General features: G+C 37.0%; 1 protein-coding gene across 1 annotated transcript; it reads right to left on the bottom strand.

Moving 5' to 3' along the window:
• Positions 1-12,441: 12,441 nt before the first annotated feature.
• LOC110680273 (nuclear migration protein nudC-like) lies at positions 12,442-14,311 on the bottom strand. Its single transcript, XM_021856096.1, is given in 6 exon segments — positions 12,442-12,679; positions 12,740-12,761; positions 12,764-13,296; positions 13,739-14,010; positions 14,012-14,032; positions 14,095-14,311. Coding segments are annotated over 6 exon segments (975 nt in total). The 5' UTR covers positions 14,170-14,311; the 3' UTR covers positions 12,442-12,627.
• Between the last annotated feature and the right edge of the window lie 634 nt (positions 14,312-14,945).

Genomic DNA, 14,945 nt, shown 5'->3' on the forward strand with positions numbered 1-14,945 from the left:
GTTTTCATTCCGGGGAACATTTCCCAGGAATTGAGATTTCCCGGGATTCCCGTTTCCCGGGAAATGATTTTCTGTTTCCCGGGATTCCCGTATTTCCCGGGATTTTCTTATTTCCCGGGTAGCTTTATAAAAAAAAGGAATTACTATCTATTTTCAAACAAAAACCATCATATAATTCTAACCAAAAACTCACTACATCACTAGTTATCTTTCGATGCTGATTTTTTTTATTGTAATGAAAAAGTTGTTCATAAAATAGATATCGTTTTTGACGAATTTTGCTATATAAAATAAAGGAATTTACAAGGGATGTTTTTTATGAATTCAGTAGGCTTATAAAGTTTTCATGGATGTAACAGTCACAATTTTCAATATAAAGACTCTGGTTGGATCAAGAATAAACTCCACGAGGACTTTTGCTTAATGTTATAAACTTTGTTGTTCTGAAGCCTTGCGTTTGTAATGAAGCTAACATTTCTTTAGAGACACATGAATAAATTACTCACACCGATTGAGCCGCATGACTAAGAACAAATTTTCGAATAAAATCGGAAAATAAAGCCATTGGCATTGTTTTTACGTCTGAGAGCTTTTTATCGCGGTTTTGTGAAAAAAAAACACAAAAAATACGAAACCAATTTTTTGGATTTATTGTCGCTTGTGCCTATAATACAAAGCAAAAATACAAATCAAACCGTGGTTTTTTTACAAAAACTTTTACATTTTTGCTTTAAAAAGTGGATCAAAAGCTTTTGATTGATATAAAAAGTTCTAATTTAAATAATTATTATGTTTTTTGAAAAATAATTTTTTCTTAGTAGTGCTACTATAGGAACAATAGGTTTGCTATAGATGCAAGGGAACTTTAAATTATAAGCAAAACTATATTTCGATCATTTTTGTTTTTTAACAAAATCGAGTTGAGTATCAATGGTTCCTAGGTAAATGGTTCCCGAGCTTCATGTTAAAAATATTTGCAACGATTTGTAGCAAAAACGGCCGTAAAAACTACTAGTGCGAACAATAGGGGACTGTCCTACTAAGAAAACACCGACCCTACAACGAAACACGAATAATTTAAAAAAATAAAATTCCACCAATTTGCTTTATTTTCACGTTTTTAATGAAGTTTCCCGGGAATGGTAATTTTTATTTCCCGTTTCCCGGGAAATCAAATCCCGGAAATTTGAAAACTCTAGTTTTGACAGCTCTCGACTACCATTCTTCCATGCGCTTGTGTTGGAAGTTTGAGAAATTTGAGAATTCAGCGTAGCGCGATCAGTGAGTGGAATACAAACATCAGTATCGCTGCTCGGCGGCGAATGAGAGAAACTGAATGTTCGAAAGGTTGTTGTATGTAATTTTTTGCCGCTGGCGCCAACTGTTAGCGGTTATGAACGAAATAAACAGTCTTTACTCTATTGATTTCATTTTGATAAAAAAAATAGATTTTTCTCGAACTTTAAATTAAAAAATAATATTATTCTGCTATTTTTTTCTGTGATTACACGTCCAATTTTTTTTTATTTTACGTTCAATTTCAATAGTTTATGGCTTTTTTTAAGTGAATAATGAAGCCAAATTTCCAGATTGATACATGTTTTTGGAAAGTTACAAAACTAAAAATCAATCAGCACAATTCCGTTCTAAAATATCCGAAAAATCTTGCAATTCCTGGAACCTTTTTATAAAGCTATGTAAAAAGCGATTTAAGTAAATTCAGTAATATTTTAGAAATAAAAATTCTGCAATAGTTCTAGTCTGTTCCGGGGGAATAAACCTTTTGGCAAAATTTTGGGAGGAGCTGATGTGGGAATACGATTTTGGAGAATTTTGTTGATGCCCAATAGTTTTTGTTCAATCAGTGTTAACACATGTAGATATGTTGACCCATACACCGTAGAATTATTGGGAAAACTTTAAACAGTCTCATTCGATTTGAGTTCCCTCCAATAAAATGTGTTTTGACGCTCCTATAAGAACTTGCAGGAAAAGTTTCATAAGGGTGGTAAAGGATCCTTGTTGGAGTTGATGACGTCTTGTCTAAGAAATATTATCTGACACTTTCAAAGCCCAAGAAAAAATGGTGCAAAAAATCAAAAGTGTAAAAGCAGTTATCTCTTTTTGAATAGACAAATCGAAGAAAATGAAAACACAACAGTTCTTTTATTTGCCAAATAAAACAGCTGTGTGTTTTTATTTTCTTTGGTTTGTTGGTTTAAGGCCGGTTTGCTACTGAGAAGAAAAGGAATCGCCTATCTCGATGTGTGGAAAATTTCTCCCAAGAAATGGTCAAGAAAATCACTTTTTCTGATCGCAAGTACGCAGTTGAGAAGAAATGTCACTTCAAAGGGGGCTCTCTGTAGGAAAATTTCTTGACCCTTTCAGTCAAGGAATTTCTTTACTTTTCTTGAGCGAAACAGCATACTTAGCTTAAGCCTGATTTGCTGCTGGAAAGGAATCGCTGAAGAAATTTCTCGCCAATTCCTTGCAGAAATTTTCTACAGCGACTCCCGTTTGAACTGACATTTCTTTTCAACTGTGTACCGCGATCAGAAAAAAGCGCTTACTTGATCGATTCCTTGCAGAAATTTCCCATGCATCTAGATAGGCCAAGAAATTACTTGTCAGCAGCGAATCAGGCTTTATATAGAGAAAGCTGCTTTTCCATTTTTTTACTTTTCTACCATTTTACTTGGGCCTTAACAAACGAAATCTGCTAATCAAAAAATTGAATTAGAATTCAGAACCTCAAATTCAAATTTAGATACCCTGGGAACTAACAGAAAGATATTTGATGTTCTCGTCTAACGTTCCATTTGTATTCTCAGCTATATATTCAGAATTAAAACAAACCATTAAAATCTAATTTAACCACCTTTATGTCTGTTCATTTTACTTTCAGTGCGAGCCAGAGAAATGCCCAGATAGAAAAAAACGCCGCGAGGAAGAACGACGCCATCAAGCTGAACACCGAAATCGGAAACAACGCAAAACAAAACGCTATAGATAGAGTTCTTCGGGAATCATTAGGCTTCCTGATCAAATACCACAACCGACACACATCTAGCCATATTTGAATTTAAAATTAAGCGAACAGAAAATCATCGAAGCATCCCACTTTGGTCGAATGTGATGCCTAACCTAGAGTTGTTCTAAGTTCTAAGCATTCCTAGTGAAACCAAAAAACTAACATAGTTCTGAGCCAAGCACACTATTTATTACAACATCAATCTTAAAACGCCGGAAAGAACATAAAAAGCAGGAACTGTTAAAAACTCAATAACTACATTTTCAATCGCTATGTCCCTTGTTACAACATTCCTGAAGTTCAATGCACAAAGTTGAGCAAAACGGCAAAAAAGTGCTATGCGGTCAGACGATTTTAGTCAAGATTTCATGTTCATACAGAACGACAGTTCATCGAAGACCGCTGTATTAATCAAATCCTTCCGAATCAACGTCACAGTTACATTTACATTGCCAATAAGTAGGTTGATTCGAAGGAATCCTACCTAGCTAGTATTATTAGTTCGGAAATCCTATTGGGTTGCGGAGTTCTGGTATCCAGTAGCCAAATTCTTTCCTTTTTAAAACTTGAGTAAATGTCTAGAAGGCATTTCCTATTACTTGAACTCCACTGACTATGCTCTGTCCTTTGTCCTTCCCTCAACGAACATACGCTATTACATTATTATTTTCTGTGATATTATTAACTTATTTAAATTATGAACAACAATGAATTGTGCAAATAAATAAAATGAATAATGACTGTGTCACATGTTTAATTACATCGAAAGAAATTCCTACAAATCAAAATATTTGAACGGGGGGCCTTCCTTAGCCGAGTGGTTATAGTCCGCGGCTAAAAAGCACAGCCATGCTGAAGGTGTCTAGGTTCGATTCCCGTCGGTCCAGGATCTTTCGTAATGTAAATTAAAATTTCCTTGACTTCCATGGGCATAGAGTATCATCATACTGCCACAGAGTATACGAAATGGCAAGTTTGGCAAAGAAAGTTCTAAGTTAATAACTGTGGAAGTGGTCATAAATGACACTAAACTGAGAAGCAGGCTCTGTGAGGAACGGTATTCCAGAAGAAGAAGAAGCATTAGAAAATATGCCTTAGGGGAGCCAAAATTACAAATTTGCGTCACTCTAAATGTCTATGCTATCCCATGTAAAATTGCACCAAAATGATTCCAATGTACTAGAAGAACTTAGTCCATCCTGTACAATAGCTAATGGCTCATTTATTTCAGTCAACGAAATAAGATGCTTCATCAAAACACAATCTAATAGTTCAACAGCCTCATTCAAGAATTAATTCTCAGATTCCCAGAGGAAAATCTTCAGAAATCAACAGTAATTTTATTTAGAATAATTTCAGGGTGTCCTTGAGAGATCTCTACTGAAATTCTTTAAGAGAATTTCTTTGTCAATTCTCGAAGAAAATTATTCAGCGATTTTCCAAAGCATGCTTAGAAGAATTTCTCCAGAAGTTGCTCCATGAAATCCGTGAAAACTCCAAAACTACTGCCTCTGATAATTTCCTCAAAGTATTATTTTTTTTCCGAAAACTATCCTAGAATTTCCTCCACATATTTTTTCACTAATTCTTCAACCAAAATTCTCCAGTTGTTACTGTAGGAGCTCTTCTAAAGATTTCTACAGGATTTCTCGCGAGAAAAACACACCGAATTTTTTGAAAAAAAAATAGCTCTAGGGTTTTTGAAGAAACTATGCAAGAAATTGTCGGGTGGATTTCTTCAAGAAATCGTCTACGTTTCCTCCCAGGAATTCAGAAAATTTCTTGAGGAGTACTTTCGAAAAAATCTATTGTTTTTATATGAATTTCTTCTAATCATTTCATTCGAGTATTATCCAGTATTCAATCCAAATATTACCACTGCAATTTTTCCAAATATGTCATAAAAGGTTTCTCGAAACATTCTCATGCAAATCTTAAAAAGTAATTTTTATTTTAGTTTTTATATGAGTTGATACAGCAGCAATTTTCCCCAATAATTCCTTAAATCATTCCTGGTACAATTTTCTTCAAGATTCTGTCCATTTTTTTTAAAGAAGTTTCCTTTACAAAACCTGCGAAACACTATCCCGAGATTTAATTAATTTTTTTTTCCGATTATCTCAGCAAATTATCCCATGAAATCTTCCAAGACTTCTTCGAAAGTCCAGGATTTCTTTGTAATTAAGGATGACTTTAACACTTACACAGGTTTTATCAGAGGTTACTTAGGATTCTCTTCAGAAATACCTCATGGATTTTTTTTTTTTTGAAACAAAAAACTTAGCGTTCTCTGAAGACATTCCTGGAAGAAATCCATAAAAAAAAACTTCAAAAGACTTACTTTAGAAAATCTCATAAGGGAGGAAATTCTGTAGAAATCGTAGAATGAATCTCTGGAGCATCTGCTGAAGGTATTTTCAGATAAATTTTCTAGTTGAAATCTTGTAAAAATTTTGTATACATCCTAAAATACAACTTCATAGAAAATTTCACAAAGAATTTTTGGAAGAACTTTTATGATTTGTGAAATAATCTGTGTAAAAAATTCCATTTCTGTAAGTACCATGGGAAAATTAAGGCTGAATGTTTGCGGTATCTTATTTTTTTTTGGAGAAACTGCATAGGAATATTCGTGGAGAAATTTCTTGGGAAATAATAGCTAAAATGTACACCTTTAGAAATTTCAGAAGTAATATCCGAACAAACCTGAAATAATTTATGATGGAAATTGCTTGAGAAGATCATGGAAAAAAAACACATACAGTAATAAGAGCGAGCAGTAATACTTGTCGTAACGTCACAAGGAATTCTCAAATAAAAAGTCTAAGTTCTTATAGAGATATATCTGCTCATATGGTATAAATAATCAGTGTTGACCAGACTCATTTCCCCCGAAATTCGAATGGTGAAGCCATGGAACTGTTATAACTGTGCGTTGTATTCCTGAGATGGAGGGGAGTTGGTTGGGCTTGAGTGTTTCACATGGGATCCGACAGTTTCGATTTCGGTGGGCCGCAATTCAAGTTTCGGTGAAATAATTCGCACTCACTCACTCACTCATTCATTTCACCGAAACTTGAATTGTGGGCTCTCTGGGATCAAAATTGATCGATTTTGTGTGGCAGTACTCAAGCTTAACCATCTGTTTTGCTATCTTAGGAGGATAGAGCATGTTTGTAGTAGTTTCGTGGCTTCGTAGTTCGGAAAATGTTATTTTTCGGGGAAATGAGTCTGAGCAACACTTTCGTTTATTTTCTAGTTTCGTTTATTTTCTAGTTTCTTGTTCGGTCTCTTTTAGGCCTCTTTTTGGTTCCTTTTTTTTCAGGCAACAGGTCGTTAATATCTTATTTTTAAGGTACTCAGTCGCTACCAGCGCCTGTAAAGACGGAAAGATTTCTAAATCTTGTGGTAACGACTGACACTCTTTGCGTTAGAGCCTTGTAAATATTTTATTTTTTTTAACTTTCAATTTACAATTTAGAAATGCATAGGGTTAAAAAATATTAGCCAAAGTTTGTCCCTAGCGGAATTTGGGGCAAGTGTGCCACCTTTAGCAAATTGTTCTCTAACTTTGCCTAAAGCTTATAAAATCCACCTATTTAGCCCTCATGATGTTAGTTTCACATCTTCTCATAACCATTGTGCCATTTAAAATGAAAATAATTTCTAAAAGTATTAGTTTTAGAGCTTTTCAAATATCATCCAAAATAACCTATTTTTCGACACTATGGGCAAGAATGAACATCGCATGTAATTCCTACTTGTAATGAAATTTTATTTATTTCCTATTAATATTACTTACAAAGCAGACGCTAATCGATAATTTAAAAAATAATTTTAAGTTTACCGTAATAAGGGGATTCAAATGCCACATATAACTGACACATTTGAATAGTTTCACGATGGACAGTACATTAGAAAGTTCTGTTAATAATTTACCTTTTACCATCCTATTGAGAAACAACGAAATCTTATAAAAATCCACTCAAATTTGGTTGTCTTTGCAAAAGTCGATGTAAATACGTGAAAAATAGAGCAATTTTCAATCATATTTTGATCATTGTATTGTGAACTATAGGGGAACTTTATGTTAAGCTCAAAGAGAAAATATATATTGTAGTTTTTATAAAAAAGCAGGGGTGGCACACTTGCCCCTATGGCACACTTGCCCCAAAGTCCAAAAGTGGTTTGGAGGATGATTAGTAGGTCAAACAAGATATTACTCTGATCGTGGCCATATCACTGTTTTTGTTGGCTTTCACTTTAAAACGTAGCTTGTGTTTTTCATGCCGGTATGAACGTTAAGTTCATGCTTCAAATGGGAATCAAATCTTAGCCACACCACCCTCCCGTTACGCATATTTAATATCCCTCCACCCACAAATATATACAGTCGGGTCTCCTATTAAAAGCTTTCCTATAACGTGCACTCCTATTACGCTCACTCCTATTAGACACACCAGGACGTTATAGGAGACCCCAGGGCTTATGGGGTTTCATCACTTTGGGGGTGTCGTTGAATATCTCGTATGCCAAAAGAGATAGTACAGTACAGTTTTCGGCGAAGTTTAAGTACTAAGTACGATCTACCTTGAGGAGTTGAGGATCATCTTTTAGTTGAGAACTTGGCCGGTAGGGGCGCTTTTTCTGATTTGTACTATATGAACCGTCAGGGATAAGTTGCTCAATATCACAAGGGCTAACATTATTTGAGCCGAAAGTTCGAAATTTTGCCACTAGGCGGCGCTAGTGAGCAAATAATTTTTGTTTCGTAGATAGCTCAGTAGCCTGACTACTTAGAAAGATGGCGTCTTCGGCAAATTTGCTCAGTACCACAAGGGCTAACATTATTTGAGCCGAAAAATTCAAAATTTTGCCACTAGGCGGCGCTAGTGAGCAAATAATTTTTGTTTTGTGCATAGCTTCAGTTGCTTGACCACTTAGAAAGATGGCGTCTTCGGCAAAAGTTTGCTCAGTATCAAAAGGGCTAACATTATTTGAGCCGAAAGTTTCAAAATTTTTGCCACTAGGCGGCGCTAGTGGAGCATGGAATTTTTGTTTTGTGGATAGCTCAGTAGCCTGACCACTTACACGACACTCTTGTTTGAATATTTTTAAAATATAAACCTTCTTTTTCATAACGTTAATTCAATCTTATAAAAAAAACTTTTTCTCCCGATTTGTAAGTATATATAAAATCTCGAACTTTCGCTCAAATAATGTTAGCCCTTGTGATACTAAGCAACTTTGGCGAAGACGCCATCTTTCTAAAATGCTCGGGCTACTGAGCTTTCCACGAAACAAAAATTCATTGCTCACTAGCGCCGCCATAAGTGGCAACATTTCGAAACTTTCAGCTCAAATAATGTTAGCCCTTATGATACTGAGCAACTTGCCGAAGACGCCATCTTTCTAAGTGGTCGGGCTACTGAGCTATGCGCAAACAAAAATTCTTGGCTCACTAGCGCCGCCTAGTGACAAAATTTTGAAAACTTTCGGCTAAAATAATGTTAGCCCCTTGTGGTACTGAAGCAACTTGCCGAAGACGCCATCTTTCTAAGTGGTCAGGCAACTGAGCTATGCGCAAAACAAAATTTCCATGCCCACTAGCGCCGCCTGGTGGCGTAATTCCGTATCAGAATAACCACCACATGTTAGCCTTTGAGCTACTGAACAACTCTTCCGAAGATACCAACCTTCCAACACATCAGGATTCAGAGATATCATATGTTACAAAAATTTTGCATTCTTATCCCTCATGGTTCATATAGTGCAAATCAGAAAAGCGCCCCTACCGGCCAAGTTCTCAACTAAAAGGATGGTCCTCAACTCCTAAAAGGTAGATCGTACTTAGTACTGAAACTTCGCCGAAGACAGTACTGTGCTATCTCTTTTTGGCAATACGAGATATTCAACGACACCCCCAAAGTGATGAAATCCCATAAGCCCTGGGTCTCCTATAACGCAGATTCCTATTACGCCCCCCCAACCATGTGTCTAAGTAGGAGACCTGACTGTACTTTTTGAACATGAAAGAAGTGTTCGAACAAGCTATGGGGACAAGTTATAAATGGATGTGCAAACCACATAGCAAATGCAATGTATGGCGCTGTTTAAAAACCAAGCAAATTAATTTTTAAACTTGTCGTTTGATGGAATAAAATATATTTCTGTCGTCTTTATTCCATGGACTTCCATTGACGATTTGATGAATTTATTTAGCTCTATGGCTAGGTTATTGGTTATTCCATAGTACTTTCTACAAGCTTGAGTAGTTCTACGTTTCTCAGGTGCCTATAATAGTGTAGAAGAAAAAAAAGAATTAATAAGAGAAAGCGATAATTATTTTAGAATTGATTTTAGAATGCAATGAATGATTTAAGGAAATTTTGCACATTCAAAACAGAAAAGTGAACAATTTTGACAGTCCCAATCAACAATTTCAGATTACAGCTTGCTTGGATTATACTATAAAATCTGTGGCCAAGGAACGTCAAAGTCGAACCACCCCCCATCAGATTCAAAAATGAATGTAAATGGAAACATTATATTATGTTATAACTTTGTCTGTGCTATAACTGTTAAATAATCGATGACACATATGACCATCAATATAGATAAAGCATTTCAAACTGAATATATCATTTATTAGTTTAATACTAACTTGATGTGACACCAGTGTCCTATACGAATATGCAATTGGGCCACTGTATGCATGCTATAAAATGTTTGACATTTACTGTGAGCGCTGTTTTCAAGTTACCCATGAGATAAAGCGAGACAGCACCAACACACGGCGCACAGTAAAAGTCAAAAGAGCAAAAAAAAAATATTTTAAGTGCAGAGGCTCATACTGTTTAACCTACTGTTTGCGCGACAACAGTTGTGATTTATATGCTATCATTTTGCAACAAAGATATCTATCGACACCAAACCAAAATGTATTCCTCAAGAATCTTCTTAAGAACAATACTTGACAGTTTTTATTTACAGTTTGGCCCTTTATAATACGGCAAAATCAACAAATATACATGGAAGTCGCATAATAATGAACGCACTATGTACGGTTCGAGGAAACCACAGTTTGAAATCGTCATATCTTAAAATCCAGATAATATAGAAACTTGGGGTCTTTATTAAAGTTGTTCTGGAGGTAAAGCGCTATATGATGGTACCTCATTTAATTCGGAATTTGACCTCGGGCTCAGATTAGGTACCACTTCTAGTACTGCATTTGGTCCCTCGGTAGTACAAAAGGTACAGATCGCAGTACACTTTTCACGGCATTCTAGATTACCTTATGAGCCATAAAATTTTGGGCAACTGCAAGGGACATGGAGGTCTTTAATTTGTCTTTGATTTGACCGCTAGGTGGCAACTAGTGGGCATGGAAGTTTTACTTTTGTTTTGCAGATATTTCAGGATCCTGGCTATTAAGAAGGATGTCGTCTTTGGCAAAGTTGTTTAGTAAGTTAAGGACTATCATTGTTTGAGCTAGTTGATTCAAAATTTTGCGCTAGTGAGCATGAAACTTTTGTTTACAGATATCTCATACTGCAGGATCTCGACTTTTTAGACAGGCACCTTCGGCAAAGTTGTTCAGAAGCTCATAGACTATCATTATTTTGCAAAATATCGAACTTTAAGAATTAAACAAAATAAAAGAATTTGAGCTACTGAACAACTCTGCCGAAGACGCCATCTTTCTAAGTGATCAGGCTCCTGAGATATTTGCGAAACAAATGTTTTATGCTCACTAGCGCCGTCTAGTGGCAATATTTTGAATCAACTAGCTCAAACAATGATAATGCTTGAGTTACCGAACAACTTTGCCGAAGAAGTCATCTTTCTAAGTGGTCAGGATCATGAGATCTGAGAAACAAAAGTTTCGTACTCACTAGCGCCGCCTAGTGGCAAAATCCCGAATTTCTTGGCTATAATAATAATAGCCCCACAGATAACAGATGTTTATGCTAGAACAAAAATTTTCTGAAAACCTGTGTAAATATTCAAACAGAAACTCCTTGCAATCACTAGCGCCGCCACACAACGAATTGCGTCAATCAGTGGTGAATATAATTATCTTGAAATGTTTTATATTCACCACTCACATCGTCATGGAAACTTAGCGATAACAGCGCCACCACAGTGTTACTGCTTGTGTTGCCATATAAAACGACCGTTTATTATTTTACACAGTTTTGTAATCGTACTTGAACATCTGTTATCTGTGATAGCCCTTAAGCTACTGAAGAATTTTGCCGAAGACGTCATCTTTCTAAGTGGTCAGACTCCTGGGATATTCGCAAAACCAAGGGTGTTGTACAAAGTACAACGCGCGACTACTCGCGTTACAAAAATTCGCGCGACGATCGAAAGGTTAAAAAAAATGACTTCTGTCGCGAAATTTTTATTTCTGACACATAGCGCACTGTCCAGCAATATGCATGTAAAACGAGAAAAAAATCACTTCAAGGACGCGTTATAGTTTGTGTTATCACAAAGCACTTCTCCGAATCATCGTAACTCAACTACTGAATAGAACATTCTTACCGTAGGTATACGTTCACGAAATAAAACATTACAACAGTCACCACGGGTCAAAAGAAAAAGAGCTTTTGAACAAAGTATACCAAGTATACATGTTGGCGTTAAGTTTTGAATCTACATCTACACGGAAGTAATAATCTACCCAAATGTAGGTTTAATTCATCCATAGCACGGACGATCGGATCACGCTTATAAACATACTACAGGAAAATTACACCGGGGTTGGATAAACACTTGACATTAGATCACATATGAGCTTATTCTACAATTAAAATGAGGGCAGAAATCTCGGTCTGGGTTAACAATAATGAAACGAATCCTCGGCGAGTAATTTCATTCGAATCGAATATGGACATCTTGCTATACGAAATCGAGATTCCTTCCCACACTCCACTCGTAGAATAAGCTTTACTGTAACGTAACATTTTACAAACGTATATTACGAGGTCTATTTTGTAAATCGAGCAGAATCATGTGACTCGTCTGTAATCACTGTCGATCAAAGTAAGCAGGCATATTTCAGATGTCACCCGTCGACTTCCATAGTGATAAAGTCACATAGAGTGACAATTGTCGAAAAACTCGAGTGACAGAGCTGAGTCGAGCGATTTTTTCGGTCGACAGTGACTCCAGTCGAGTCATTTTGATCGACTCGACTTATAAAATAGACCCCTACATCAAAGCAACTGTCAATGTCATACCAAAAAAACTAAAGGGTTCAAGAGCCATACGAGTAGATGCGTGAATTGAACAAATTGTAGAAAATCCACTTTTCCAAATTATTGTATTTCTACGGCAAAAATCTGAAATGCCTTTGGAAATATGAATTGACGTTTCGGCACATGAAGTAAGTCAAACAATATAGTTTAAGTATTTTTATTTTAATCTATTCATGAATTAATGTAACGCATAATTAAAAAAAAACTGGTTAAAATATCTTAATGGAAATTATATTAAGCGTACGGCACTCCCAACCAAGAGAGGAAGCGTATCGAACTTATTACAGAACATATTTGTTTCTTGGTAAATCAGAATCCAATATAGGTTTATGTAAATTTACATTTGGAGAAGTCCATCTCCGGATGTTGTTGCATAAACCTGAAAAAAAAAGATGTTTGTAATGATTTGTATAATTAACACCAAAAACCCGAGACTTACTTCTTCAGCACATCTTGCTTTTCTGCTCATCGCTTGTCGGCAGTCCCATCTCCTTCTGTCGCTGGTCGAACATCATCTTCTCAACCATACCACGCGTCTGTCCATCCAAATCGGACAGCTTGGACGATTCCGGATTGATTTTTCGCGTATTGATTGGCGGATCGGTCACGACCAATCTGTCCCACCAATTCATCTGGTTGATTTTGTCCAAAGTGACCACAACGGTGTTCTTGTCAAGATGCCACAGAGACTCTTCCATTTTCACATCGGCATGCAGTTCACCGTCAATGACCGGTGGGTGTCCTTTGAGGCCAACCTTGAGCGATTTTCGTTGAATGTTCACCACGACGTCCTTGGCCTTCAGCGTGAACTTGACATCGAATGGTACGCGGAGTTCCAGCTCCTGAAGCGTTTGAGTCCATGTGTACTTCTCCAGATCGCATCCGTTGCCTTGGTTGGGTTTCAGTTTTCCCTTGTCCTCTGGTTCTTCGTCATCGTCCTTTTTCTCATCAGCATCTGGGGTGGCCTCCGTTACTGGTTTGGATTCCTCCTTGCTCCTAAAATGCAAAATTTAAAAGTTTAAACGTTTTCGATTTCCAATATTAAACTCATTTTTTATGTCTAGGTGTTTTTCAATTCCCGTAGTTGATCAGTCCCAAGACGATGTCTAAAATGGATTACCACCGCTAGCATTCGCTAACGAGTCCAACGAAAAATCGAAGGCATTTGTGTACGCACCGCACGAGAGTACGATGCGCACTGAGAGAACGTTAACGCTCAACGCTCCGTCATCGTAATCATCGTAATCATCGTCATAATCGAAACTTCAAAACCAGTTTTTCTGTTCAAAACTGAAAACCATATTTTCATAGAATAATTTTCAGTTTTGAACAGAAAAACTGTTTTGAAGTTTCGATGATGACGATGATTACGATGACGGAGCGTTGAGCGTAAAACTTGATTCCATGGAAACCCACTACAGCAAACATTGATACGTACTTTTGGGCAGCAATTTCCTGCTGCATTTTCTCCGCCTCGGCATCGGTAAGCTCAGTAATGGCAGCTGATTGCTGTTCCTGTTGAAGCCGTTCCTCTTCCTCCTTCTTCCGGCGAGCCTCTGCCCTTCTGCGCTCAGCTGCCTCACGTTCCTCACGTTTCTTACGGGCAACCTCCTGAGCAATTTCCGCTTCCTTACGGAATATTTTCAACACCAGCTTCTCCCATTCGCCCTTGTCGCCTCCGGTGTAGAAATCCGTTTTCCGGTTCAGGAAAACCGGCGATTGTTGCGAGGAGCTGAAAATAATTTGTGATTTAGCGAGAACGAAATTGAGGTTAACCAATCAATAAGCACTTACGTCCGGAACGCCACCCGGATGCTGCTCTGCCAGAGTGAACAAAACCTGATCGAACTTCCCTTCGTCGCTGGACATTTTGAGGATCTGTTTCCGACCAAAATCAGAATTGATTTGTACTTAAATCGTCGATTTTACTATTAAACAATCAGTTTATCAAGTCACCACGGTGAGTTTGTTTGGATTTTGCCAGATGCTTCGAGATTGCGAATCACGGATAACCAAAACAAAAGGTAGCTGTCAAAAATATCGATGCTTTTTCACAAGCGGCACACCGACCTCATCGGCCTAGAAACGTTCAATAAACACGGAGAACCGAAACAACCCAAATTAATGGCCACTCACTGATAAAAATCCACACGCTCGATCTGTGTGTTTAAAATTATGGATTGATTCATGAACGTCCATATCGATTTGCTATGATTTTCTTACAAACTTCGTGTGTGTTACACATTAAATTCCTGTGTTTTGCTCCATGGATTGATTCATCAACCGAAAACAGGGATTCCATATTTTTTCCACATAAGTTCCCGAAGTTTTCTCTTCAGATTCGTATGTGTCAACCTATGGACGCATAGATCATCACCCCAACACGGATTCAGTGTGTTTTGCTTATGGTTATCTTGTGTCATAATCATCATGTTCAAGTTGGTCGATTCATTGATTTGCGCAATGAGATTGTTAAAATGAAATCCATGAGTTACGCTATCGATTTCCATGTTCAAAGCTTCTAAATTGTTTGTGATCAACCCATGGATGCATAGTGAACTGAATTGCGGTTGGACCTCGTGTCGAACGACAGTCATCATCATGCTTCCAAAGAGAAGAAGCAAATTTTGAAGCTGAAAGTGTTA

The sequence above is a fragment of the Aedes aegypti genome, unplaced genomic scaffold (assembly GCF_002204515.2).
Source record: "Aedes aegypti strain LVP_AGWG unplaced genomic scaffold, AaegL5.0 Primary Assembly AGWG_AaegL5_hic_scaff_1142_PBJ_arrow, whole genome shotgun sequence".
NCBI classification, from domain to species: Eukaryota; Metazoa; Arthropoda; class Insecta; order Diptera; family Culicidae; genus Aedes; species Aedes aegypti.